Consider the following 25,743-nt stretch of genomic DNA (forward strand, 5'->3'; position numbering starts at 1 on the left):
GTTAACTGAAGGGAGAAAGTCCCAGTTGGGTCATCTCTGCCCTGCAGAGGTTTTCATGTGCTGACAGGAGACTGTTGATGTCGTCTGTCTGATCTTGCAGAAGGACACAGGTCCAGACTGGAATGCTGTGCAAAGTTTCCTTTTCTTGCAAGTAACAGACATCAGGACAAGCATGTTGTGGTTTTTCTCTGGAGTCGTTTTGGCTTTTGCAAGTAGTGCTTTCTAATCCACAAGTTGTGTCTCTGTTCCATAACCCTCTGTGGGGTTTTTCATCCAAAATTTGTGATTGACCTTTTTGAACCACTGTGAAGAGTTTCCTTTCCAGAGCCTGGTTCAGCTGAGCTCCAGGTGTGACCCCATTCTCTATAGTTCTGCCAAAGAAACAAGGGAGAAGCAGGAGATGGGGGAGGGGATGTTCACACTACCCTGACTCTGTTGGGTTTTTTGACACTGGCTGTGGCAGTGAGGTTTGTGTGGTTGCTCAGGCAAGCTCTTTGCTTTTCAGTCAAGATGCAGTTCCTTGGCTCCAGGGTTAAAGGTCAGACAGCTGATGCCTCATTAAGCAGCCAGAGGAAATCTCATCCAGAGAGATTCATTAAAATGAGGAGCCAATTACTTGGAGGGAAGCTGTGTGTGTTGGTGTCAGATGTGCTGGGGAGACCTGGCATTAAATTTCACGTTTTCCTTAGTTTTGCTTCCCTTGTGCTGATATTGGCACCTTCCACCTCACCCCAGCTCAGCAACTATCAGCATGGGGAAGTGGTGGATCCTGCTGGAGTCCAGTTCCAGTTGGATTCCTGAGCTCTGGGAAGATTTCCAAGGTGTGTTGGCTGGGTTGCAGCAAGAATTCAGTGGTTCCAGGGGGGCTTTGGAGATTGACTGGCGTGTGTGGGAGGATCCATAAAGGATGGCACCTGAAAAACTTCACAACAGGAGAAGGAATAGGAACTTTTAGCCTGAGTGGCAAATAATGACAATTAAAGTAAATCACCAAAATCCTGTGAATGTGGCAGAGAAGCATCTCAGTGGAAAAATAAGAAATATCAAGGTGGGAAGAGTTTTGAAGAATACAGACATTATAGAATGGGAAGAGGGGAACTGTGGTGCAACACTATTGCTGCCTTCAGAAATTCTTACAACTTCCCAACATAAAAACCTTTTGAGTTCATTAAGATTGAGTTCAGCTGCATATATTAAAATATTCAGCTATCATGCAGCACTTCCTGTCTCATGCTGCAGGATAAATACCTGTTTTTAGCACAGATGATGCAAACTTTAAATAAATGTGAGCAGACATGTCCCCAGATTTTTGCTGCAAGCACAGTGAAATGCCAAGGTTAAAGCAGTTTGCATTCGAGTTGCTTCTGACACTGATGTGTGACAAATGCCTTGTGGTGCAATTCTGTGTAAATTGATATTAATGTGCAGTCTGCAGCTGAAGAAATTAATTATATACACATGATATACTCTTAATTTCCCTGTTAAACAATTAGTGTAAACCTGTTGCAAACTTTGCATATCTTTTAAAATTTAAACCCAAGAGAAATCTAGAAGCATTAACCAAGTCTATTACACATTGCATGAGGGTTGTCTCTTTGATAAGATGATTTTATTTCTGACTCCTTAACATTTTAAGAATAACAAGAGCCCTCTAGGTTGTGGAGATGGAATTACCTGAAAATCAGGAGCTGTATGCCCAAGGATGTCTGGCAGCTGGGTCTCTGAAACTGGCCTTGGTATCCAGGATTCTAATGGAAATAACTGCAATCTCACCTGTGTAAGGTTTTACCCTAAATGTGCAGGCTGGCACCTGCTTTTAGAAATCATCTAAATCAAGAATTTTCCTTTTGGGAATGAGCAAACTCTTTTTGCTTTCAGTTTCCTGGATATTTTAGATAACAGAGGGGAATGTATATTCCTGTTATTGGAGGTTTAACTACATATTTCTTTCCTTGCTAACTCATATTCTTTCTTTTTAACATATTTTATTCTGCTATGTTCTAGGTTGGCCTTTACCATATGAACTAAAAGATGGTGCTGAAGTCCAATATGACACAAGAATTCGGTGTATTTGTTTTTTTGAGGGGAGGGAAATGAAGATAAATTGAATCCTGATGAGGTCCCATATTAATGATTTACAGGCAAAACTCCAGAGTTTAAAAGAGTGGAAGTGGCAATAAGCTAAGGCAGTGAGAGCTGCAAACATGTCTGGCAAGCCAGTGTGCATTGCAGATTTTGAGGAGTATGCTAAAACCTTCCTGCCCAAATCCGTGTACGATTATTACCGGTCTGGGGCCGATGACCAGGAAACACTGGCAGATAATGTCGCAGCGTTTTCCAGGTAGGAGGATGATTGAAGGCTGGGGTGGGAGGCAGGGGGTGTAAGTTCTGCTTTATTGGTAGATGTGGTGCAATTTTAGGTTTTTCTCTGTGAACAAAACACAGTTTTTCTGCAACTCCTATTTTAACAAAAAGACTCTCAAAAACTGATTTTCAAGACAACTCTCTCTCCCCTTTCACTCCTCCACCTAATATTTTCTGTCAAAAAGTAGTCCCTGAAATCAATTAGCACCTTTTTAGCTTTGCCTGCATTTGGGTTCTTTTGTTAACAGAAATTCTCTCCAGAGTCCTTCAGCTCCAATATTTAACCAGCCAGTGAAACTGAAATTTCTACTTTGGGGTTACAGTGCCAGCAAAGGGGTTCTGGAGGTGGAGTTTTACGTTTTAGGTCCTCAGTCAGTTTTGCCTTTTCCTTAGTTTTCCTAAACTGATTTAGTTCTGTGGCCTTCCCAGATGAGAGCTGCAGGGCCCTGCAGGAAGGAGTTGCATTTCCCAGCTCTAGGATGAGCTGGGAAAGCCAGGGCTCAGTCCTGGGTGGCCCAGCCATGCTCAGGGGTTTCCAGCAGGAGGTCAGCCCTTCACCAGGAGATACTATTAATGCTGGAGACTGTTCTAAACCAGTTTTGATTTAGGCTGACCCCCTGAACTGTTGGCGAAACCTGGGCTCAGGTCACCCTCAGCTTCAGAAGGACAAGGTCAGCACCAAGTCAGTGGGCATTGGCTGTGGGAGTCAGTGGAAGTGTCACAACTGGCATCACATCAGTTGGTTCCCCACTCCCAAATGTCCCTGGGCAGGGCAGAGGGAAGGAGGCAGCTGGAAGCTGCTCCCCTCAGCCCAGCTGAGCCCAGCCAAGCTGCTCAAACAGCTGCTGACATCTCCTTCCTTCAGGGGCAGTGTTGGTGCAGACATTTAACCCCCTGCACTTCTCTTTGCAAACCAAACCATGATTTTCCGGTTTTATCCTTAGACTTTCTCCCTCCCCACTTTGCTTTTCTGCAGTCCTGCTCCAGTTGCTTTTCCATAGGCTATGGCCCATTCAGCTGCAAAACTGATGAAAGTTGAAGGTTGTAGAAAATTCTGTGATGATTCATTTAGCAGAATCTCAAAGGTCAGAAATGGGCCCAGAACCTTAATTTTAAGGACACAAATAGAAAAGCTTTGTAATATCAAGAAAAGACAATTCACCTTCACTGCTTATTCCAGACCTCCTAGCTCCATGCAGAAGCTGCCATCACAGAAATTTCCCTGCTCAAACACAAGATTGCCCTGAGGAGTGAGTAAGAGCAGGAAGGGATGGAATAGCACTCACCTGATTTTTATTGTACCTTTTTAAATGCTTCCAGATGCTCTGATGCTACTTGCCCTCATAAAACCAAAATGAGACATTAAGGAAAGGACACTCCAAGGAAGTACTTGCAGGCAATGAACTGCAGGAGCAGTGAGCATTTTAGTTATAGCTGCTGTAGCTAATCATGTTGAGGTGGGGGTCTAAAGCTGCCAGAGACAATCTAACAAAGAGCTGGACATGTTCCTTGCTGTGCTGGCATCAGCAGAGCTGGGTGTTGGCAGGGAGATAAGGGCAGATCTGCTCTGAAGCTGTTTCTCTCCACAGGGATGGATTTCTCTGATAAGAGACCTCCTTACATCAGGCTGATTGCCTGTGGGGTTCAGGCTTACCTCATCTTTCCTGAATCTTCTATCAGATTTTCAGTAAAACCCTCCAGTTTTAGGAGTTCAAAACTGTGGTGTTTGTAGGCAGCCTGGTACTGAAGGAGATGTTCATTAGCAGTGCCTTGAATGGCCTGAGACTTTAAAAGAAATCAGTGACATTTGGTGTGGCTGAAAGTCCCTCAGTGCTGGGTCCCTGCCCCTCAGCAATGCAGGGATGGATAAAAGGGCTGGAAGGTATTTCTGTCTTTGCTCTCCTTCCCTTTATATTTATCTGAAATAAAACAAGATCCCATTTTCTCAGCATGTGGGATGCTGCCATTAACAGTCCTTTGACCATGTTTGCAATGGCTACCTGGGAATACATCTCTGAAAGGTAGAACCTACTATAAGGAAATTGTAATATATTGGTTTATAAGACCCCTTTCACATAAGGGACTTGGAAAAACCTTTCTTTTTCCCTTGGATGCTGCTGGGAGAAGCGTGGCCCAGCTGTTACAGATGGGGAAGTGCTGCTCACTCTGACCCTCACACAGTCCTGGTGTTTCTGCCTGTTCCTGACTGCAGCTTGTGGGTAAATAGAAAGTCAGATGGACTTTTCACCCCCAAGGCACACAGATCACCTAGTCAGATAATTATGTGAATGATAGGAATATGTTCAGCTTCTCTTCCCATTGATTTTCCCTGTCAGAAGCTTAGTTGCAGGGTTCAGTCTGATTTTAAAAGTTTGCAGTTTATTAAATAGAAATATTTATACGTTTAAATGGAAGAGAAAGCACAAAACTGAACCAGAAGCAGGAATTGTTAGCCTGTACCTTTATGGTGCAGGACTATTCAGGTGAGGTGTGAGGGTGGAAAACCAGTTCATATGTGAGTTCTTTATTATTTTTTTTGCTAAACAAAGGGTTTCATTTCTGGAGAAATAAATAGATCATCTTATTAAGGACTATTATTACTATTGTTATTAAGAACTGACCCTAATGGATGGTTATGTTGCTGGATCCTGCAGTATCTTTGGAACACTCCATGAAATTTTTGGAGCAGCATAATTTATACTCATGGGATTATAAAATGAATGTGTTTGCCTTTTGGTCTTGAGGTACTTTGTGTAATCAAATATGGGAGTACAAACTGCTTCCACAAGGACAGTGCTGGAGTTTAACACCAGGTACAACAACTTTCCCCCAGCTCTTCTGGGACTGAGGAAAGAGCCAGCATTGGGATGTTGTCATCAGTGTGTTCCTGCTGAGGCCAGATAAGTATTTCTTATTCTTAGTTCTCAAATGGCCCTGACAGAAGGGAGGCATTAAGGCCAGAAAGGATGATTTGGGATGGCAGAGCATATGTCATTCCCTGTGGTGTGTGCCTGACTTCACCTTGGATTTGTTCAGAATCCTGGAATGCCAGATGTCTTTCCAGTCCTGTCTGCAGCTGAAATCCCCTCTTGAGTTGTCACAGAACTGAGGGGCCTCAATAGAGAAGAAATTTTTGTGACAAGCTTGGGATGCCTTTAGCTTGATGGCATTCATGAAATCAATCTGGAGCCTCCTTTAGCTCCATGGCATTCAGGAAATCAGTCTGGAGCCTCCTTTAGCTCCATGGCATTCAGGAAATCAGTCTGGAGCCTCCTTTAGCTCCATGGCATTCAGGAAATCAGTCTGGAGCCTCCTTTAGCTTGATGGCATTCAGGAAATCAGTCTGGAGCCTCCTTTAGCTCCATGGCATTCAGGAAATCAGTCTGGAGCCTCCCCTCTCAGCATGGCGTGCCCAGGAGGGAGGACATCGATGTGTGTAGGATTGGACTCCTGCTAATCTGCCCTCCCATGGAATTTCTGGAAGCCTTAGAAGAAGCTGCCTTATTCTGTCATGTGCACTAATTCAGCAATGCAGCTGCAAATGTGTCACCTTATAGCAATTAAAGACATTAAAATGGCCACAGAGGTAATTTAAACATTGGTTAAAAAAGCAAGGCTTAGAGTGGGAATGGGTTAGACAAGCCTGGGAAGTTTAGAGGGAGAAAAGGAAAGGAATGCTTAGAATTGTAATTTAGTTATGTTGTTGTGGTGTCTTTCACCTCTGATTTCCAGTGCACCATGAAAAGAGTGTGGATGGCAAGACAAGGTGGGAGGGGAGATAATTTTCCCCAAGGAAAAGCAGGTGTTACTTAACCTGGCACAGCACCAGCCCCTGCTCCTTCTGAAAGGAAGTGGAACTGCAGGAGAGAGAAGGGCAGAAAACTGAGTTGGGTTTAGGATGGAGGCTTGGCCTGAACAGTGTGTCTTTTCCTAAATGTGCTGCTTGCCCTGCAGCATGAGGGGATTTGGGACAACTCAGGAGAGAAACAGGAGGAGCTGCTTGAAAATATGGTGCAGTTTGAAAATTTCAGTGTTTTTCCCAGCTGAAAGCAGCCGGTGCTTCCCTCTTACTCCACTGCTAGGTAATTTACCATGGGGAAAAAAATGAAATCCAAAAGGTTAATCCCCTGCCTTCCCTTTAATCCTGCCTTCAAATCAGCTTTTAGCAGAAGTTGCCTAAATCGGGAGTGTTTGCTGCCTTCCCCACTGCAGCATCTCCTGCTTCCAGCTGGGAAGAAGGATGCATTCACTCTCAGTTGCTGATTGCAGCACACGAGTGTGGACTTGGCTAGAAAAAGATGTGGGTGATGAGGAGATGAGGAATTCAAAAAAAACCCCAAACAACAAACAAAACAAAACCCCCCGAGTTTTTTCCAAAATATGCAGGAAGTGTTTCACTGAAAAACTTGGAAGTAGGTGCTGTGTGTGTCCTGGTGACTGGGAAATGCTGCCTGTAGGTTTCCTTGCTGCTCTTAAGGGCATTTCCCTATCCAGACAACACCTGGTTCCAAGTATCTGAGAAACTTAGAGCTGGAAACACCAGCTTCCAAAGTAAGATCTGGTTTTATTAAAGGATGATGATACTTGGGGATTGAGCCTGTTTGGTGTTTTTGTGGGACCAGTCAGTTCTGGGTCAGGAGCACTGACTGGGTTTTGTGTGAGAGGATGTGACCTGATAAGGGATCTCTGCCTGGCACAGCATCACTGTTCTTGCATGCACTGCTGGGAGGATTTTGGCTCATACTGTTTCTCTTCCCAGGTAAAAGCACCACAGGAATGTTGTACCTCAGGACTGACCCTCACAGGCCAGCTGTGAGATGGCAGTGGCAGGTACCAATCTGACAGGTCAGAGAAACCAGGAGCCTGGGGAAGAGGGAGATGCTTCACATCCTTTATGCTTTTGGGTTTGACTGTATAAATGAGAAAGGTTACAAAGGGATTTTTGCACCTCAGGACAGAGCGGAAGCCTTTGGAATGAGGATTAGGAAAAAGGGGGAGAATGAAGTTGTGTTTTCCTTGTCCCACCCTCAGCCCATCCTCCCCTAAAAAAATAACAAACTGTTACAATGGCATGAAAACAAGTGTGAGGAGACGTTCCTGCCATGTGTGTCTTGGCACCGAGCAGCACAGCTGAATTCCACACATCTCCTTCCAAGCATCATAAGTGTCTTTCTCCTCCCTGGGGAGCACTGCCTGGAGAGCTGGCACAGCCCCAGGCCTTCAGAAAGGTGGGTCTCATCCTGGCTCTGCCTCAGGTTTTTTTGGGAAATATCTCATCTTTCTATAAAACAGAAATTTTGTCTTTTACCCCCTGCAATGCTATTTTAATACACAAGCTCAGACTCATCTCTAATCTCTGTCTGGTTCTCTCTCCATGCTGGTGAGTATAATGTTATCAATCTCAAGCATTCTGGTGCTGAGCATTTGCTGAAGTTCAGCCGTATTAGACCACACATTTTTAATTCTTCTCTGTAATTTCAGTTCAGGAGCCATGGGAGCCCTTTTGGAGGGAGGGAGGCCTCAGTGAGAGTTTGGTGTTTGCAGGGAGGCTTTGGCCTGGCTGAGCTCTCCAGAGGCAGCCCCAGGTGTTGCACCCCCTCTTGTGGCTTCTAGTGGAGGCAGTGCTGTGACAACACCTGAATGATGTGGCAAAGTCCCATGGCACAGGTATCTCCTCATAAAACTTTGGCTGTTTTGATCCCATAATAGGGATCATGATCTTGTGATGCTGATTTTTGTGTGTGAGGGATAAAAAAGGTAAATTGCTGTGTGTGCAGACATGTGCAGTGAACTGTAATTTCAGGTTAAGTGTGGTTTAGTTTGCTCTGGTTTGGAAAAGGCAGTTTCAAGCCTGCAGGCCAGGCTTGTGTTATCCAGTAATCCCAAGTGTCTGCCACCCACTTCTGCCCCAAGGCTTTCAGGGGGTGAGACTCACCATGAACCTCATTGTTTTACAGCTCCTGTCTTGCCTTTCAAACAATACCAGCTAAATAACGTTCAAGGGGTCTTTGCCTCTTTCGCCCACCCTGCTCTTTGGTCTATCCTTGCCTGCTCCCCCCAGGTTTTGTGCCCTGCTGCAGCTCTGGATGACACAGTGGGATTCTGTTCCAGCCCCAGCACATCTTCCACCGTGTGCCAGCAGGAAAACCCTCTCTTGCCCATTGGCAACTGTCAGTTCCCCCCACTCTGCAGCCATTGACATGCATTTATCTGTGTGTGTGCCAGGTGGAAGCTGTACCCCCGGGTGCTCAGGGATGTGTCAGTGATGGACCTGTCCACCTCGGTGCTGGGCCAGAGGGTCACCGTGCCCGTGTGCGTGGCCGCCACCGCCATGCAGCGCATGGCCCACCCCGACGGAGAGACGGCGACCGCCAGAGGTGAGCCCTGCCACGGGCTGCAGGGGGACAGGGACTGCTGTGCCTGCTGCCTGGGCTTGAGCTGCTGATCAGGGCAACTGGGTTGATTCTCACATGGGTTTTTACCATTTCATTCAGCTGAGTGTGGTTTCTCTCTCTGTGAAATGATGGATGCCAGAGGGGAATAATTTGTTGCATATGAAATTGGAGGCATCTATCTACTTACCTATAAACTTTATGTAGCTATAAATATTGTCACAGCAACACTCTTTCTATTAGAGAACTGATCTAGAAATTCAGAGGCCTTTGTTTGCCCAGGAAAAAATCCTTGCTTTGAAGAGAGCTCTTTGAGAGCACCCCAGGGAGGCAGTGAGATAAGGGCCCCTCTGGGCTGGAAGCTGCACAGAGATGTTGCCAGCACAGAGGATGCAGCTTAAAAGGATATTAACCAGAATTCAGATGGGGAATTGTCTCCTACTCCTTTAACTCCCAACTGCAGAATGGCTTCAAATCTGAGCAAGAGGTGGGTGTGCATTTCAGTGCTGAAAGGAAAAAGATACAAAACCTAAATAGGTGATAAATATATATAATAAATATAAAAATATTTTTATATTTTTATATAAATATATATATGAAATAAAAATTGTGTGCATGGTTGGGTTATTCATCTAGCAGCGTTTCCATGCCCAGTGCAGGAGATGATGGGGAGTCAAATTCTCAGCCCTGCAGTGGGAGCTGCTGTCAGTTTTCATAGCTGAGATGTCCACGGAGGTGAGTTATGGCTATCTTTAAAAAACACACCTCTCCAATTTTTCCGCATGTTTGGGGCCGCGTTTTTCCTCTTCCCCAAAGCTTTATTATAGGGACCCGATCCTGTTTTTCCTGTTTGTAAGTGCCGCGCGATGGCGCTGCAGCACCTCTGATCGGTTTGGGAAGGCTCCGTGGTGCTGCCCCATCCTCCGGCAGCTCCTGCGGATTAGTTCTGGGCCAGGTTGTGCAGGGAGGAAACTCTGAAACATTTAGCGAAAACAAATTAATGCAATGGTGAGAGCGAGATTTGAAACACAAAATCCAGGATGTTTCCTAGCAAAAATTCCCAGTGATGCTGCAGCCCAGCCATGTTTTAAGGCATAAATCCCCAATGGCATGCAGAGTTGAGTGGTAGAATAAGTCTGAGTACCACATTTTCAAACTTTACCACATGAATATTGCATTTATTTTCATGCTGGACAGCTTGATGTACTGGAACCAATTGGAATGTGTGGTCCAGTAAATTTATCCATTGGAACTGGTGAATTTTTCATTGCTTTCAAAGTAGGGCAGTATTAAAATCACCCTTAGTATTGCATTGGCATTTGGGGGAGAAAAAAAATGGCTTTGGTTTTGTGCTGTTAGAGGTGGAGCAGGGCACTCAGTGCCAAGCTTTTGGGTTGACCTTATATTATGACAGGAATTAGCTGTAAAGTACACATTTGGCTTAAAGGTTCTCTTAAACTTGAGATACTCAGCATCAGGGGGTTTGCCACATCCAACTTCCCTTCTGTTCCAGAGGTAGCACAGAGTTTAAGTGAACAAACTGTTGGTTGCTTTAATTCAGCTTCTCCACTGGTTTGCACAAGCCAAGGAAGCCTGATCCATAGTCCTGTGGCTTCTGTAAAGCCTGGCATGCTTCATAAGCCTGGCTTTACTTGGCTCAGGTGTGCAGGAACTTCTGTATGAGGTGGTGCCTCTGCTGTGGCCATGATCCTTGAGAAGCACAGAGTGGTCTGACCCCTGTCCCTTCCCAGCCAGTGCCCTGGCTCGTGTTGGGGGCAGAGCAGCTCCCAGAGGAGCCTCTCTGTGTGCCATGAGCCTGCCTGGCTGGCCTTGAACCCCAGGAATATAATCCTGTTCACACCATGCTGCCCTGCAGAGCAGGGTGGTGAGGAGAGCAATGACAGCTCCCTCCCTGAAACCTGGTGGTTTGAGAACAATGCTTGAGGGGTTTCCTGGAGCTTCAGCCTCTTGCTTGGAAGTGCTCTGCTCTCCTGGCAGGTTTGCCCACATGTTGTAGGGTAAATGTCCCCTCTAGGGACAAGGGCATGTCATGGTGTCCCTTAGAACTCCCTGCCTTCACAATTTCTTGTTCTGGGGCTTGTCACAGTTTTGGGGGCTGCTGCTTCCTGAGGGATGTTCTCCTGCTGCAGCCTGGTAGAGAGAAGTGTGCATCTTCCCAGAGCAGGGCAGGGTCTGTCAGCTCACCTGAAACTCCCCTTCACGGACAGTTCATTTACAGGAAGAACATCCAATTGCCATTTTACTGGTGACAGGACAGCCAACACAATCTAAGTTATTCCAAAGGTTAGTTGACCCCACTCTGAGCAGAACAAACTGCAGTCATGGTCAAACCTTGCAAGCCTCAAATCCAGGTTTTGGGTTTACTTGTACTCCTGATAGCTAGACTTTAAAATAATAAATGAATTTTTTAAAAAGTCTATATGGGCTGTAATAAGGTTGCTCCTCAGTTTTCTCTTCCTTACAGAGAAAGCTCTCTTGTCCTTGAAACAATTTCATGCACCCTGGCAGTTGTCCCAGTTTTTCTAGGTCTTCCTTCAAGTATATTCCCTGGCATTTTAGTTGTAGTTCATCAGTGTATGTGGCAATTTTCCAAAGAATGGATTTTCTGTTCAGTAGAAACTGAAAAATTGGGAGGAAAATTGTTTTGGATTAACTGAAATGTTTCATTTGATCCAAAACATAATGTTTTATTTCATTTTCCTACTGGCTAATGCTTTTAACTATAGTTCTGTTTTGAAACAAAAGTGTCAGCTCAGGATAAAACATTTCCATTTTGAAAAGATCAACACATGACATTTTGACTTAGGTGTTTTTTTTTCTCATCCTTCCTTCTCCAATTTCAACCTCTTTGACTAAAAATATTTGCCAAATTTGATGAATAATCTTAGCCTCTAAAGAGCAAAAGGTTGTTCTCTAAACACTTTTCAATAGAACCCTTCTGATTCTATGGGATCTTTTTTTCTTGCTTGTCCATCAGCAGATTCACTGTTCCTCCATGCCAAGGCATTCAATTGCCACCCTGACTTCATGCTGTGCCTGCAAACCAACATGATCCCCGACTCAAAATCTTGTGCATCATCCAGCTGCCGAGCAAGAAATAGCAGTTTTTCGCAACCTTAATTGATTATAAGCAGATTTGTAGCATTATTTTATTGAGATTTGTGCTTATATCCTTGCTTATTCCATATTGAACTTACTGGGTAGTTTAAATTCCCGTTTTCACCCCACAGCAGCATTGCAGTGCCTGGCTTCTCCATGAATGGCTGAAAATCAGGCTGAGAACTCCACTGTTTTCTTGGGCAGGTCTTTTGAGAACTGTCACAGTTGAACTGAGAGCAGTTGCTCAGGGCTGAAGTTTTTGTGTTTGCCCTCTGCAGCTGCACTCAAACCACTCTGCAGGCTGCTGCTGACGCAGGCAGGGTTTCACCATCACCTGTGGTATGACTGCACCCTCTGCTTTGCCAAATGGAGAACAGGAATATTGTCTGGAAAGCTGGTTTTTATCCCTGTTTTAGCTGAGTTTCTGGCAGCTCTGTCATTCCCACTAGACAGGGAGCAACACCTTTGTTCTTTTGATCCTTTGGCTCTTAACAGGCTGCTACTGTGCTTTTTCCCTCTGGTATGCTGAGCACAGAAATTTGGGTTTCTTGTGCCTGTCAGACATGGTTATGACTGGGAAGGAGGTATTTGGCCGTTTTGTGCTCAGCTACAGTGAAAACAGTGGGACTTTGCACCCACCTCTTACCTATCTGGTGATCAAAAGATGAGGTTAATTTTGAGATACGAAAATTAAAGTCACTACAGAGTCATGGAGAGGACAATATTTACATGAGACAACATGGCCTGGGCTGACCTGGCCTGGATTCCCCCCAGGGGGTGATATGCCCAGGGGACTTTGTGCTGCAAGTGTGCCCAGGCAGATCCCAGATCCGTTCTGGCCACGTGTCCCTTTCCCTCCAGCCTTCCTGCACAGCTGACAAAATGCATTCTGTCAACAAGAGGATGGCAGGCACTGCTCGCACGCAGGGTTTGGTAAGGGCTGAGGGAGGAGAGGCTGACAGGGGTCTCTTGTCAAGAGAGCAATGTGAAGTTCTTTAAACAGTTCTGTTTCTCCAAAAAACATGGCTGCTGCTCCTGAGAAATACCACTGTGCCAAAAGGGCATCGTGCTGATCCCAAGGAATGCCCTCTGGCCCTTAGCTTGGGGATTCACTGGTGGATTCAGGGAAAAATGCCTGCAGTGGGGCAGTTTTTGACTGCTGCAGTTTTTGACTGCTGGGTTTCAGAGATGCCCCTAAAAGGGAAATGATGGGAATTTGCCCAGCTAGAGGAAAAAAGCAAGTTCCCATTCCCATACAAGGTAACCCCGACAAAATCTGCAAGCTTGAACTGGGCTCGTCTCCAGTCCTTTCCCTGACAGATTCTTCCTCTGAGCTGCCCACAGGGACAGATTCCATACCCTTCCCAAACCAGGGAAGGCAATGATGCCCCATCAGATGGGGGGAGGATGCCCTGAGGCTTCAGAATGAAAAAAGGGCCAAAAAGGGTCACTGCTCTATTCCCCACTGGAGCTCCCAGCTGTTCCCTGTCCCATTTGTTGCTATATAAAATACTTCAGTTGAGTTCCCTGAGAGTGGATGGCTTCAAACTGCCAGGGGGCAGGTTTGGATTAGAGATGAGGGAGAGATATATACCATTCTGTAATTCCATGGACTTCCCCAGCTCCCTGTGTGTGGCTATGTGCTCTCTGTGCTGTCATGGAGCCCAAGAGGAGCCTGCAGGGTGTACAAGGGTGAATGTGTCCTCTTGGCAATGCTCAGGATTAAAAGAAGACCTGGAAAAAACCCCCATAAAAAACAAACAACTAAAAGCAATCATGAAATGGCATGAGGAAAGGCTGGTTTACAAAAACATCTCATGCTTAAACTCTGGCAAATGTCACATATTGCAGCAAGAGCATCCTGTGGGAATATGGCTCTAGTTGGACAGATTTGAAATAATAAATAATTTGAGCACCCCGAAAATGAAGTGTAAAATACGGTTGTTAGAGGAAATTAATTGCTTCTGTTTTCTTCAACTGCAGCTAAATGCGTGAAAAGTGGGAGTATATTTTTAGAGAAACCTAATTTGAGGTAGAAAAAACCCCAACCAAATCTGGCAGCACTTCAGGCCTCTCTATCTCTATGGTTTTAGAAGTCTAGAAAATTGTCAAAATAAGCTTTAAAATTATCAAGGTCAAGCACAGATCAACCAAAACTGGAACTGGGAATTTTTTAAAACTTTGAAAAATTTTGTCTGTGAACTTTGGATTTGCCTGAGAGATCAGAACCGTTTGTATTGAGCTGGTGCTTCACCAGAGAGCTGCGAACTTTACAGGAGAGACGAGGGGAATTTTATGAGCATGCTTGCATGGAAATGCCATAACCCCGTTTGGGATGGCTGAACTCTCATTGAACCACACTGCTTAAACCTAGTCTTAAATAAGAGAAAAGCACTATTTTCTCTGTTGCTACATATGCAACTAAGTTGAAAGGATATGTTGATACGGTGATTTTCATCTTCTCTTCAACCAAAATGTCTTATTGTACAGTTTCTAACTAAATTTTTGCTTTTGCAACCATAGGGCTGTAGAGGTAGACTTGGAAATTAAAAGCAAAAATGGAAATAAATGGATACCTAAAGGCAGATTGAACCATAACATTTACATTTCTCCCTTATCTGATGTGAGGGTTTTGCAATTCCTGGGTTCATAACCCTCCCGTGCATTCCCAATATAGAGGGAACTATGTCCAGTAATTTAAAAGAGAGGAATGGAATGGTTATGAACTAGAGAGGTTTGGGTGATTGCTGCTGTATTTCCAGTGAGGGAAAACTGGCTGGTGGCCCTGGGAGGGTGTAACCAATTTGTTTAAATAAGCTGTTCATAAGTTTCCACTCCAAGAGGCTTGTAACCCTTATTTAATAAAATGTTGTCATAAAGACCACTTTTTAATTCCTCCATGGGCTGAGGATGACGTCTTGAAACAGAGGTCCATTTACATTAAAAATATGCATACTGTGGTAGACCAAGGAAAATAAGGCTTTCTATAATATTTTGGAGTTTGACAGCGTCTTTTCCTTTATTTTACAATAAGTGACAGATTACTCCAAAAAGAAGAAGTGATAGATTCATATCTGTGTGAGGTTAGCTGGTGCAGCTCGTGCAGAGGGTGATTTTTGGGAGGCAACGTGGCAACACTCAAGAAGCTGTAAGCTTTAAACGCATTATTTTGTTGCTGCTGTTTAGACAATCTCTCTTTGCCCGCAGCGTGCCATGCCGTGGGCACAGGGATGATGCTGAGCTCCTGGGCCACCTCTTCCATCGAGGAGGTGGCGGAGGCGGCCCCGGGCGGGCTGCGCTGGCTGCAGCTGTACATGTACAAGGAGCGGGAGGTGACGGAGTCGCTGGTGCGGCGCGCCGAGAGAGCCGGGTACCGAGCGATCTTCGTCACCGCCGACACCCCCTACCTGGGCCGGCGCCTCGCCGACGTCCGCAACAGGTTCCAGCTGCCCCCGCACCTCAGGTACTCTGCTGCCAGGGCTCTGTGTCTCTCACTGTCACAGCTTGGGCTGGGAGCTGCTTTAGGCTAAGGCTAAGCTTTCCCGGCTCTTTGCACGCTGCGCAGTGTGAGGATGCAGCCGCTGAAGCAAGAGATGGTGTAACAGCGTGGCGGTTTGCACCGCTTAATTAGCGGTTTGTCTGGGGTTTTTTATGGTTTTATTCAGAGCCAGGATTAAAAAACGCAGATGAATTTTCTTGTGTTTGGGCTTAGTTGTTTATTAAATCTTATCTAAAGCACAGAAAGTTCAGCAACGCTTCTAGCCACCAGCTAGAAGCAAGAAAAATGGAGATGAACTTAGCTAGTTACAAGCTACTTAGCTTTCTTAAAGCTAAACAGTTCAGTTTTTCAATTGAAATAGTTCAATAACAGTTCAATATAAGCGAATCAGCAATTCACTTATTTATACTTTCACCTATAACCAAATTCCTGTGACCTTCAGTGCAGTACTAACTGTACAACCAGAAATTACTACCTGAAACCATGAGGATGGAGGAAGATGAATGCTGAAAAGAGACACCACCCCAAATTTTTCATTTTGTCCCATACCTATTCCTATATTATAAAAACTTCAAATTTAAAACCTTTCACCATGTGAAATTGCACACTTCTATTTAACTTCTATTTAATTACACACTTCTATTTAACTCCATCACTCAAATTTGGAAGCCTTCTTCAAGGCCTCAGGTCAAAAGCAGTGTTCTCCAGTGGGTCAGTCCCAGAAAGCTCACAAAACCCAGGTTTCTGGGATCCAGCAATATGGGGCATTTCTTTATGCACTTGTTAATATATTCTTAGTTATCTTCAAACCTCAGCTCAACAGAGCCTGGAGTGACCTGCTCTGATGTTGAACTGGGATCCAGCAGCAGAATTGGCTGGGCTCCAAACGGGGCCTGACCTAGTGGGGCAAAACTTCCTTTCCAAAACATCTTATAGTTCTTTCTGTGTTGTCTTATGACACTGCTCTGGGTCCAGGGCCATGTTGCTACTGACTGCAGAGCCCCTTTTTGAGCAACTTCATTTCTTCTTTTACTCAAAGAGAGAAACACCTGGGTATCAGTCTTTCTAAATTCTCCATGAGGGCAATTTTTAACCCAAAGTGTGTTTTGAGACATTTTCTGTGTCTCAGAATTTGTGGCATCATGATTGACTTCACCACTTGCTCTAGTTCCTCCCCACTGCAGGGCCAATGAGGAATTCAATTTTAACAGAGTTAAGCCAAAATTTTAACCTTACAGTGGTGCTGCTTTGTCTGGTGTTTTGTACATATAAATTGATAGGCTGTAGAGACTCACCTGATAAACATATGATGAAGTGCTGGCACAGTTCTAGCAGTCAATATTTACTTGATGGGATATCCAGGACATGAAGCTAAAAACCTTGTGAGATTCTTGCATTTAGGTCTTGGTAACAACCACAGTCTACCATTGCACATGTTAGAATTATTTGGAGCATGAAAGTGAGCACAAAAATGAAGAGACAGGGAAAAAAGACAGCTTAATGTATTTTGAAGCAGATAAACTTTGAGGTGAGTTCTGAGTGAAAGGTAATTTGAAAATTGTCAATGAAATGAAATTCTTCTTCCTGTGTCTCCAATGATTGTTATGTTATACTATACACACACATTGTATGTAACATGCTTAGCAAGAATGACATCTAGAGGTTTTTCTTCATTTTCATACTATTCAAAAGGGAGATAAGCCATGGGGATCTGCAGTGAATCTGATCCTCTACCTCACTGGCAAAAACCCCTCCAGACCTGGGGTGTTGCTCTTCCCTGTGCACTTGTACTTGCAGCTAAGAGATGAAAGTTGACAGAACAATCTGAACTCTGCCCTGATTTCTGTGTTGAAGTTCAGTTTTAGGAAGAAAGCAGCAGAAAGCACAAAAGCCCTAACACATGAAAATGTACCACAGTGGTAAGTGTATGCCCTGTGTTGTAATTGTACTAGAGAACTGTGTTTGGCACATTATCAATACACACTGACCTTTTACTCTAAAAGATGAAATTAAACAATTATTTAAATAGCTGATTTGTTAGAGGCAATCGAATTTGAAGGCCTGGGGTTGAGGAGTTCTTGAGTCCAATAACCCAAAGGCATTTGAGGAAAGCAGGAGAGCGTTTCTGAAGCACATTGACCCCACCTGCCCAAATACAACAAGGCTTTGAGTGAACCATATGAAATCACATGAAACTGGAGTAATCCTTAAAGGTTCCAATTAATCACTGCAGATTCTTGGGCAGTGCTTTGTTGCAGAGGCCACGGTGAAACTCTCCTAGCACAGGGCTCTGCTGGTTTATGTGATAACTTTTTCTTGGCTTCGGCTTTTCAACAAAGTTTCAAAGCAACAACAAGGTGCCATTGTGCTCTGAAATGTATGTAAGGCAACATTCATCCAAGTGTTGATCTGCATTTTCCAGGCCAAGAAAAACAACAGTTATTTATATAATCTTATCCATGGTTCTGTTTTTCTCTGGGCACCCCACCCTCCACAAACCAACAGCTGAAAAGCTGGATCTTGCTGAGAGCCCGCTCCTTTCTGCTTTGCTTCTGGGCCTGGAGCTGAACAGAAAAGCCATGTGAAATGCTGCTTGTTGCAGGCATGAAATCAGCAGTGAAAGCAGCCAGGTTCCATGCAAAAACACTCATGCACTTCCCAAATTTGTGAAATGTGAGTATTAAATAGCCCCATGTGGAAAAGGACACAGTTTCAGAAGAGCAGGGCAACTGAAACATGGATGTGCTAGATTCTGTGAGATTTTGTTGCTGAAAAACCCGAATACCCACATTGTTTTCACACGAGCTTCCTTTCCTCCCTACATTTTACAAGGAAATGTACAAAAGGGACATAAGGTAAACAGGCTGGTTGTTGGCTTTATTGAACAGATGAGAACTCTGAATTCTTTGCAAAGCTTCATGCACATCCATCTATTTCATGGAGCTCAAGAAAGCTTCATTTCCTCCTTCTCCCCTCTACCTTCCTGATCTCCTATTCCTCTCATAGCTGAATTCCCTGTATTTGAAGAACAAAACCCAGCCTTATTTCTTTTGCTGTAGAAGTCAGACTATTACTTTGGGCCAGAGAAACTTGCCCCAAAGTTATCACAAAACCATCACAGAAAGATAGAAATGTTTGGGTTGGAAGCATTGTGGAAGATCCAATGCTTATGTTGATTATCAAATGCTTTGTGAGCCGAAGGCTCTGGCTCACTGAGGAGTGGGATCCCACATGCTGGGTTCGGCTGTGTTTCTCCTGCCCTGCAGTGCAGCAAAGTTTTAACTCAGGGGTATTGAATGCTGGCATTTGGCACCGATGGTGGCCACAGCAAATCTTCCTCAGACTATTGTTCTGTCCCTTTTGTCACTCTAGATTAAAGAACTTCTCGAGCAGTGACCTGGCATTTTCCTCGGGGAAAGACGTTGGAGAAAACAGCGGGCTGGCCGTGTATGTTGCTGCGGCCATCGACGCCAGCATCAGCTGGGAGGACATCAAGTGGCTGCGGGGGCTGACCTCGCTGCCCATCGTGCTGAAAGGCATCCTCAGGGGTGAGTAGCTCTGCTGCTTCCCAGGGCAAGGCAAGGGAAGAGTTGTCACTTCCTCCTGCACCCTTAGAAACCCACCAGTGAAGGTGTGTGTGGAAGCAGCTGTTTAAAAAAGTGCCTGGTGTTGTCACCAACACCACCATTAATTGCAGTGGACAAAATAATTTGGCAAAAGAAATTCTTACTGACGAGTTCTGGAAGATAATGGAGAAAATAAAGGCTAGCAACCAAAGTGGCTGCTGATCCAAAGGGATAAAATGTTTTGCTCCAACATTTCAAACTACTTTTCTGGTCTTATTACTTAAAGATAAAACTTTTTTTCTGTATTGAGGCAAGGCTTTGGAAGGCTGAAGCCCTAAGCTGGCTTTTCATGAGCTGGCAATGCTTTTCTTAGTGATCCCCTCATCGTGTGTCTACAAGCTCCCAGTTATGGAGGAGCACATCCTGTTTGTTTGGGCTTTTTTCCTAGCTGATGATGCCAAGGAAGCTGTAAAGATTGGGGTAAATGGGATCCTGGTGTCAAATCATGGAGCACGACAGCTTGATGGGGTCCCTGCTACTGTAAGTACTGATGCCAATATACTCCAGTAATCTCTAATTTTCTCTGCCTTTTGGCTTCTTGTTTGCTTTCTCTGAACATGTGGAAGCTGGAGAAAAACCTGGAAGAAGTGTTCTATGCCTTAAGCCATGAGTAATAACCTCTCACCACTTCTCTATGTATGTCACATAGTACTCTGAGTTAGACACAGCCTTTCTTTGGTAGATCAAATTGGAAAAGTCTTTCAGATTTTTTTTTCCACTCTCCTCTTTGATTTCTTCTCTCATTCTTTTTTTTGAAAAACCCTCATTGCCATTTGCAGCACACTGAAGGTTGTATTAGGGTTGTTTTTCCTCTTTTAATATTCTTTGGAGGCTTCTAAAAAATTACAGTTAAGGAACAGCTCAAGGCAGAATGAAACTCTCCATTTTTCTCCTTTCAAGTATTTTCACCTTTGGAAAAGGGAGAGAGTGGTTAAATTACAGTTTTTCCTTTTTCCTTTTCCTTGTCGTGCTACCCCGTGACTTTTCCAAAGGTGAAAGGGATTTGAGATTTTCTCAGTCGGCAAAAGAGAGAGAAGTAAAGGAAAATGAAAAAGTATGTGCTCAGGATGAAGGAAAAACCCCAAAATTCCAGTCATCACTCATCTTGCTTCATTTGGTGTGGGAAAGCTGCACAAATAAAAAGAGAATGAAAGGGAGGAGAATCAAAGCCTGGTTGTGCCTCTCTGGGTATTTCCAACACGTTCTCAATGAAAAACCTCCTGTTTTCCATGATGGTTCCCTGAAGGGAGAGGGGAACAGGTCCCCTTGTCACCTCCTGGGAATGTGTTCCCCAGTTTCTCTGAGAGTATTTAAAACTCTTGGGGAAGCCTGAGTGTGAGGTAATCCAACAGCAACAATGTACAAGGTTGTTAAAAACATCATTTTGAGGAACATGGGAGAACTCAAGAAATACAAATTAATTTTTGACAGCTGCAGCAGAAGAGAAATTTGCAAACTCCTTATTAGGGGTTACTCCTTTGCCATACCACAAGGCAGAGGAGAGCTGCTAAAGCTGATGTGTTCTCTGGATTTATGGTACAAAGAACAACACTTCACAATGCTGTTTTTATAATGCATGTGTATCAGATCATGTTAAATGGTTCTGATTTAGAAACATTTTAATTTGCTTCAGTTTCTTGGGGTTTCAGATCGTGAGCTGAACCCAAGCTGGTCAATATTTCTAGTGTCTAGTTACACATTGAGGAAATCTATGTTTTAATTATGGTTTGCATCATGCTTTAGTTATTAGAGCACTTTAATGTTGGTACAGTTTGTCAGGATGTAGAAAGTGGTCTCTGGATATGGAAATAGATCCAAAATATGTCTGGCAAGAGAGCAAAACCAAAGGGAGGGGGAAAATCACAGCAAGTGCCAAACTTCAAGAAAATTTTAATCCAAATCTAAAAACAAACTGCACTTTCAAGTTTTTTCCCCCCATCTTCTAGTCATTTTTATCCATTAAAAAGGAAATTAATTACATCCGTATTTGAAAGATGTGAATTTGTGTGTCTTTTGTCTTATTTCCACACAGTTTCCAGTCTCCTTAATACTTGGCTTCTGGTGGTGTTCCTTTCCTGACTTTCATGAATAGGAACTATTTAGGTGGCCTTATAGGAAAAGTTGCCTTGTAATTAATGCTCCAGGCTTGAATTCAGGAGGCTCATCCTTTCATTGGGACCTCTTGCATGGCAAAAAGAATAACTTAATTCCCTGGTTACTTATTGTAACTTGAGAATAGTAAAAATATTTTTTCCCCCTTACTTGTATCACTGGTGTAGGGGATAAGTTGAGAAAGGGGATGAGCAGAGCTCAGTGAAAGCAACATATATGTGCATTAAAAGAAATTATTTCCCACCTTGCTCAAAACTTACAGGAAAGTTAATTTTTTCTTATATTAAGAAGTTTTTCTCTATAGTCATTCCTGTAATTGGATGCATTTTCAAAAGGGAAAAATACATGAATTAAAAATTCCCCCCCAGCTCTTAAGTTCCTCCAGGCATGTGTTTCTCTCACTCCTTGTCTATAGGTACAGTGCCTGCCTCTGGGCTCCTGAGCTGGCCCTCAGGATAAATGAATGGCAAATTTAAACAGGGAAGCAAAGATGATTATTTAAAAAGTGAGCTGATTGAATGTCATCCCCAAACTAGTGAAAACTGGAAGTTTGGGAGGTAACACTACCAAAATGCTTCCTTAATGCTGCTTTGGTATATTCTGCATAAAAATCAGATACTGACTTGTGTCAGATACATGTCATGGGGTCAGATGGCCATTTTGTGAGACCCTGCTGATTCTGTTTATGTGACTCTCCAAATAAATTTGACCTTTGCATGTACCTTTTACCCTGTGAAGTCACTGCTGGTTCTCAACACAAAGCTGTGTTATTTGGGTATAGATTTAGGCATGCAACTGCTCATTAAGATGCTGTAAAGCTTGGATCCTTTGGCTCCAAAAATAAATAGGGTTTCAGGAGGAGCCAAGCTGTGCTCCTGGTTTCTCTCTTTCAGATTGATGTCTTGCCTGAAATCGTGGAGGCTGTGCAGGGGAAGGTGGAGGTGTTCCTGGATGGTGGTGTAAGAAAAGGCACGGATGTTCTCAAGGCATTGGCTCTTGGTGCTAAAGCTGTTTTCATTGGGAGACCTGTCCTCTGGGGATTGGCTTATCAAGTAAGTGAGGGAAAGCTCAAATGCATGACTTTAGATCCCTACACTCATTGTTCAGCTTTATTAAATGCACATATGTGTGCCTGTGTGCACAGAGGAGTATGTGTGTGATCTGTCTGTGTGCATCCAGATCATCTGATTTGCTGTTTGCTAAAATTTGCTATGACCAGCCCTTAGGATTTATGTTTGTTCATAAAACTTCTCTTGGCACAGGTATACATGTCTATACCTACAGACATATATGTAACAGTTCACATTGTCTCCTAATCTCCCAGGGTGAAGAAGGAGCAAAAGAAGTTCTCCAGATGCTGAAGGAAGAGTTTCGCCTGGCAATGGCACTGACAGGTGGGACATCAACGTTTCCTCTCTGTAATCACATTTTCTCAGAGCTTCCATTTGCCCCAGGCAAGATGCTATAGCAACTTGTATGAGGGGAATGTTTGCAATTTAAGCAGGTTAGTCTGTGGAGAGATTGGAAAAAGATTTGTTATCCCTGCTTTATAAATGGGGAGCTGTGTAGATTAGGTGAAAACATTATTTTGGGGTTTTTTCACAAGGAGAGCAATAAATCCATAGAAAAGTAGTGACAAATCTTTGGTGCCTAAGGGGTGGATTTCATCTGACAGAATATAGATTTTTATGAGGCAGAGAAAGAAAAGGCTTAGAGTGGGTTGGAAAATCAGGGGCTTGAACTGATCTGCAACTTCTCCTCCAGGATGCCGGAGAGTAGAAGAAATTGACAGGACGCTGATCCGAAGACACCAAGCCTTGTTTTCCAAGATTTAAGTCTGAAGACTCTTGCCTTGTGTGTTGCCTGTTGTGCTTCCAGACAAAATCCAACTGCATTCCCTCTGTGGGCCTCCTCCTGCAATCCTGACTGAAGGAACTCTCTGCTTTGTAGGAGATCACTTGTTGAAGAAAGAACTCAAAGCAAATTTTACAGGTGTTTCCAAATCTCTCAGGCTCTTAAGGAAAGCTGCAACACTGGGAGGTGTGATGAGAGATGGGCCTTTATCCAAGACCACCATAGAAACTTCAATGTGTATTTGCAAATGCTGATAATTAATTTCTATGCCTGGGAGTAATTTAGCTGTTAAAGTAAAACTATAAACAGAAATGTTTTGATAGCAAACAGAAATGCTGAAATTTAAAATGCAAAAGATGCTTCTTGCTCACTGTTTAGAGAAACTAGACTGCAGATTGTAGAGATTAAATCTTGCTTTCTTATGAACAGAGTGTCCTTTCCCTAGTGACTTTATAAGCATCTGGGCTTGTGGCACGTAGGCTGTAGAAGCCCAGAGGACTCTTTGTTGTAAGGAACCAAAGAGCAAAGGAAAATTGTGGAAATTCAGCTGTTTAAGTGGCACAAGCCCCCCTGCAATCAGACAGCTGTTATGTACGTGCATTGGATGTACATCAGATCCTTGGCTAATCCCTGTAGCCCAAACTGTGCCAGCTGCATCCACCTGGAGCTCCAAGTCACATTTTTCACCTGGATTGATTTGCTAACAGTGGCAAAGGAAGGCTGACGCTACCTGGGAGAGTTTCTAGAATTTGCAGCCATGTGCGAAAGGGAAACTTGAATAACTGATGCATTAACCCATGACTTGGGAAGAGCCTAGTGGCTCTACTGAGTTTCCTTGAGTCAGATAAATCTTCACTCTGCCTTTGATGAGGATGCAGAGACACACAGGATCTGTGCCTCTGTCCTCTAAACAATCCAAATAGCCACTGAATTCAGGGGAAATTTTGCAACTGTAAGGAACAAAGGAGGTAAGACTATACTGTTCTCACCTTGGGTAAAACCAAGGGTAGATCTTCACCTGTCTCTTCTCCCTTGCAGGTGTGGCAGTTTTACAGGGGGCAGGGAGAGGCTACACAGGTTTTGGATATCTTGCTGTGAAAATCTAATGTTAATTTTTAATGAAGACTAAAAAAGAGAAAAATCCCTAAATTTCATGGTTTCCCTGACATCACCAGCTCCACCATTTGTTTCCCATCAGCCTTGTGCATTCTGACTCTCCCACTTTGCTCAGTTTGAAATATCCCTTACTGAGCTTTAGAGGCAGCTTTGCAATGAAATGATGGAATATTATAATGTGAACTAAAGCTGGGGCTGGAACTTGCAATGGGGAGAAAACCCAAAAGGCCACATGCTTGCCCTCCAGTTGTAAAATTTGTACTCTTATTTACTGCAGAATGTGGTCTGTTGTGTGAGAGTTGCGTAGCAACAAAATAAAGTTTATCTGTGCTAGGAAATATGAATGTTTCTCAGAGCACAGAGAAGCATAATTTCTGCTGTTTACTGCACTTATCATATCTGTTGCAATGTGGACTGTGTCAGATGTCAATTACAGACTAACTTCAGCAAGACTGTTTATTTGAGATAATATAAATGTTACTTAAAAGACAGGGGCATAATATCTTATGTTTACATGTTTAAGATCTATTTCTAAAGCTCAGAAGATGCAGTTTCCTGTCTTTGCCCCAACCAGATTGAGGAAAGTTCTGAAACTCTGTGGCTCAGTAGAAGTTCTGATGGTGAGGAAACCATCAGTTTTTGTTACTTGTGCGTAATTCACTGGTTCTAGTTCCTTTGGGATAAGGGGTTTACATTGTTTTTTCCTGCCTGTTATCTCAGAATCGTCTAGACAAGCATTAAAAACCAAAATTAGAGCCAAATACTTAAAGGCTGTGAGACTGTTAACAGAAAGTAAATTCATTTGTCTGGTAGATTTGTCTTTTTAAAATATTCCACGGTAAGTAGAATTTCTTTTGATTTGTAGACAGCCAAACACAACTACTTTTTTAAGTTATTAAATAAATTAAAAAAAAAGAAAGAGGTGGGCATTCTGTTTGAGTTGGGTTAAAATGCAGAAAGACTGAGTGCCCTCAACCATTTTAAAAGTTGAACAATGTCTAGGCTAAGAAAATAAATCTCTCTCCACATTTGCTTCATCTGGAGAAGCTGAGAAAAAATCAGAGCACACAGGTGATAGTAGATCTTTCTGTGGTTTGTGAGAGTGTTTCTGAGGAGAACATAAGTAGTGTAAAAAAAAAAAAAAAGTCTTTGTGAAATATTTTAAGTATAATTTGTCTTAAGTAACAAGTGAACCCAACAAACTTTTAAGAACAACTAGTCATAGTGCTTAGGTGAAGGCACAGAAGTAGAGGGGAGCAGAAGTGTTTTGCATCTATGATGCTTTTGTGTAACTGCCTACCCAAATGTCAAATAACAAACATGATGGGTTTAATAGTGAAATTATTTTCTGCCTTTACTTTGGTTCCATATTGAGTCACAAATATAAAGAAAAAAATGTCTACATAGAAAAAAATCTAATAAGGGGAGACCAGTCTTTCTGTACCCAGAAAGACAACGCTCAGCTGGTGTGCTGGGTACTGAAAAAAACCCCAGCTGGTTTGGGAGGCTGGTGAATGATCAGTAACTGAATGGGATTTTTTAACCTCCTCCCAGGATGGACCAGGAACCAAAAGCAAAACCTGAGGCTATGGAAGAAGAGAATGATCCTGTTCTTTTTAGGACAAAGTGGTACTTCCCAAGAGGTTCAGGCTCTTACATA

The 25,743-nt window shown here is 43.5% G+C and overlaps 1 protein-coding gene across 1 annotated transcript; it reads left to right on the forward strand.

The window, feature by feature from the left end:
• Positions 1 to 2,171: 2,171 nt before the first annotated feature.
• On the forward strand, positions 2,172 to 23,393 carry HAO1 (hydroxyacid oxidase 1). The gene is made up of 8 exons (XM_079298559.1): positions 2,172 to 2,341; positions 8,590 to 8,741; positions 15,084 to 15,339; positions 18,748 to 18,923; positions 19,390 to 19,481; positions 22,007 to 22,165; positions 22,438 to 22,507; positions 22,878 to 23,393. The coding sequence occupies exons 1-8, from the start codon at positions 2,205 to 2,207 to the stop codon at positions 22,946 to 22,948; spliced, it is 1,113 nt and encodes a 370-aa protein (XP_079154685.1). The 5' UTR covers positions 2,172 to 2,204; the 3' UTR covers positions 22,949 to 23,393.
• Positions 23,394 to 25,743: the final 2,350 nt, after the last annotated feature.

Source organism: Erithacus rubecula (genome assembly GCF_903797595.1).
Source record: "Erithacus rubecula genome assembly, chromosome: 2".
NCBI lineage: Eukaryota > Metazoa > Chordata > Aves > Passeriformes > Muscicapidae > Erithacus > Erithacus rubecula.

What these genes read in the sequence shown, in the direction of transcription:
- HAO1 (XM_079298559.1), top strand. Translation starts at nt 2,205, where the DNA reads ATGTCTGGCAAGCCAGTGTGCATTGCAGATTTTGAGGAGTATGCTAAA. An exon ending in AGAGACGGCGACCGCCAGAG is followed by an intron (nt 8,742 to 15,083) that starts GTGAGCCCTGCC and finishes CTTTGCCCGCAG; the next exon opens with CGTGCCATGCCGTGGGCACA. An exon ending in GCTGAAAGGCATCCTCAGGG is followed by an intron (nt 18,924 to 19,389) that starts GTGAGTAGCTCT and finishes CTTTTTTCCTAG; the next exon opens with CTGATGATGCCAAGGAAGCT.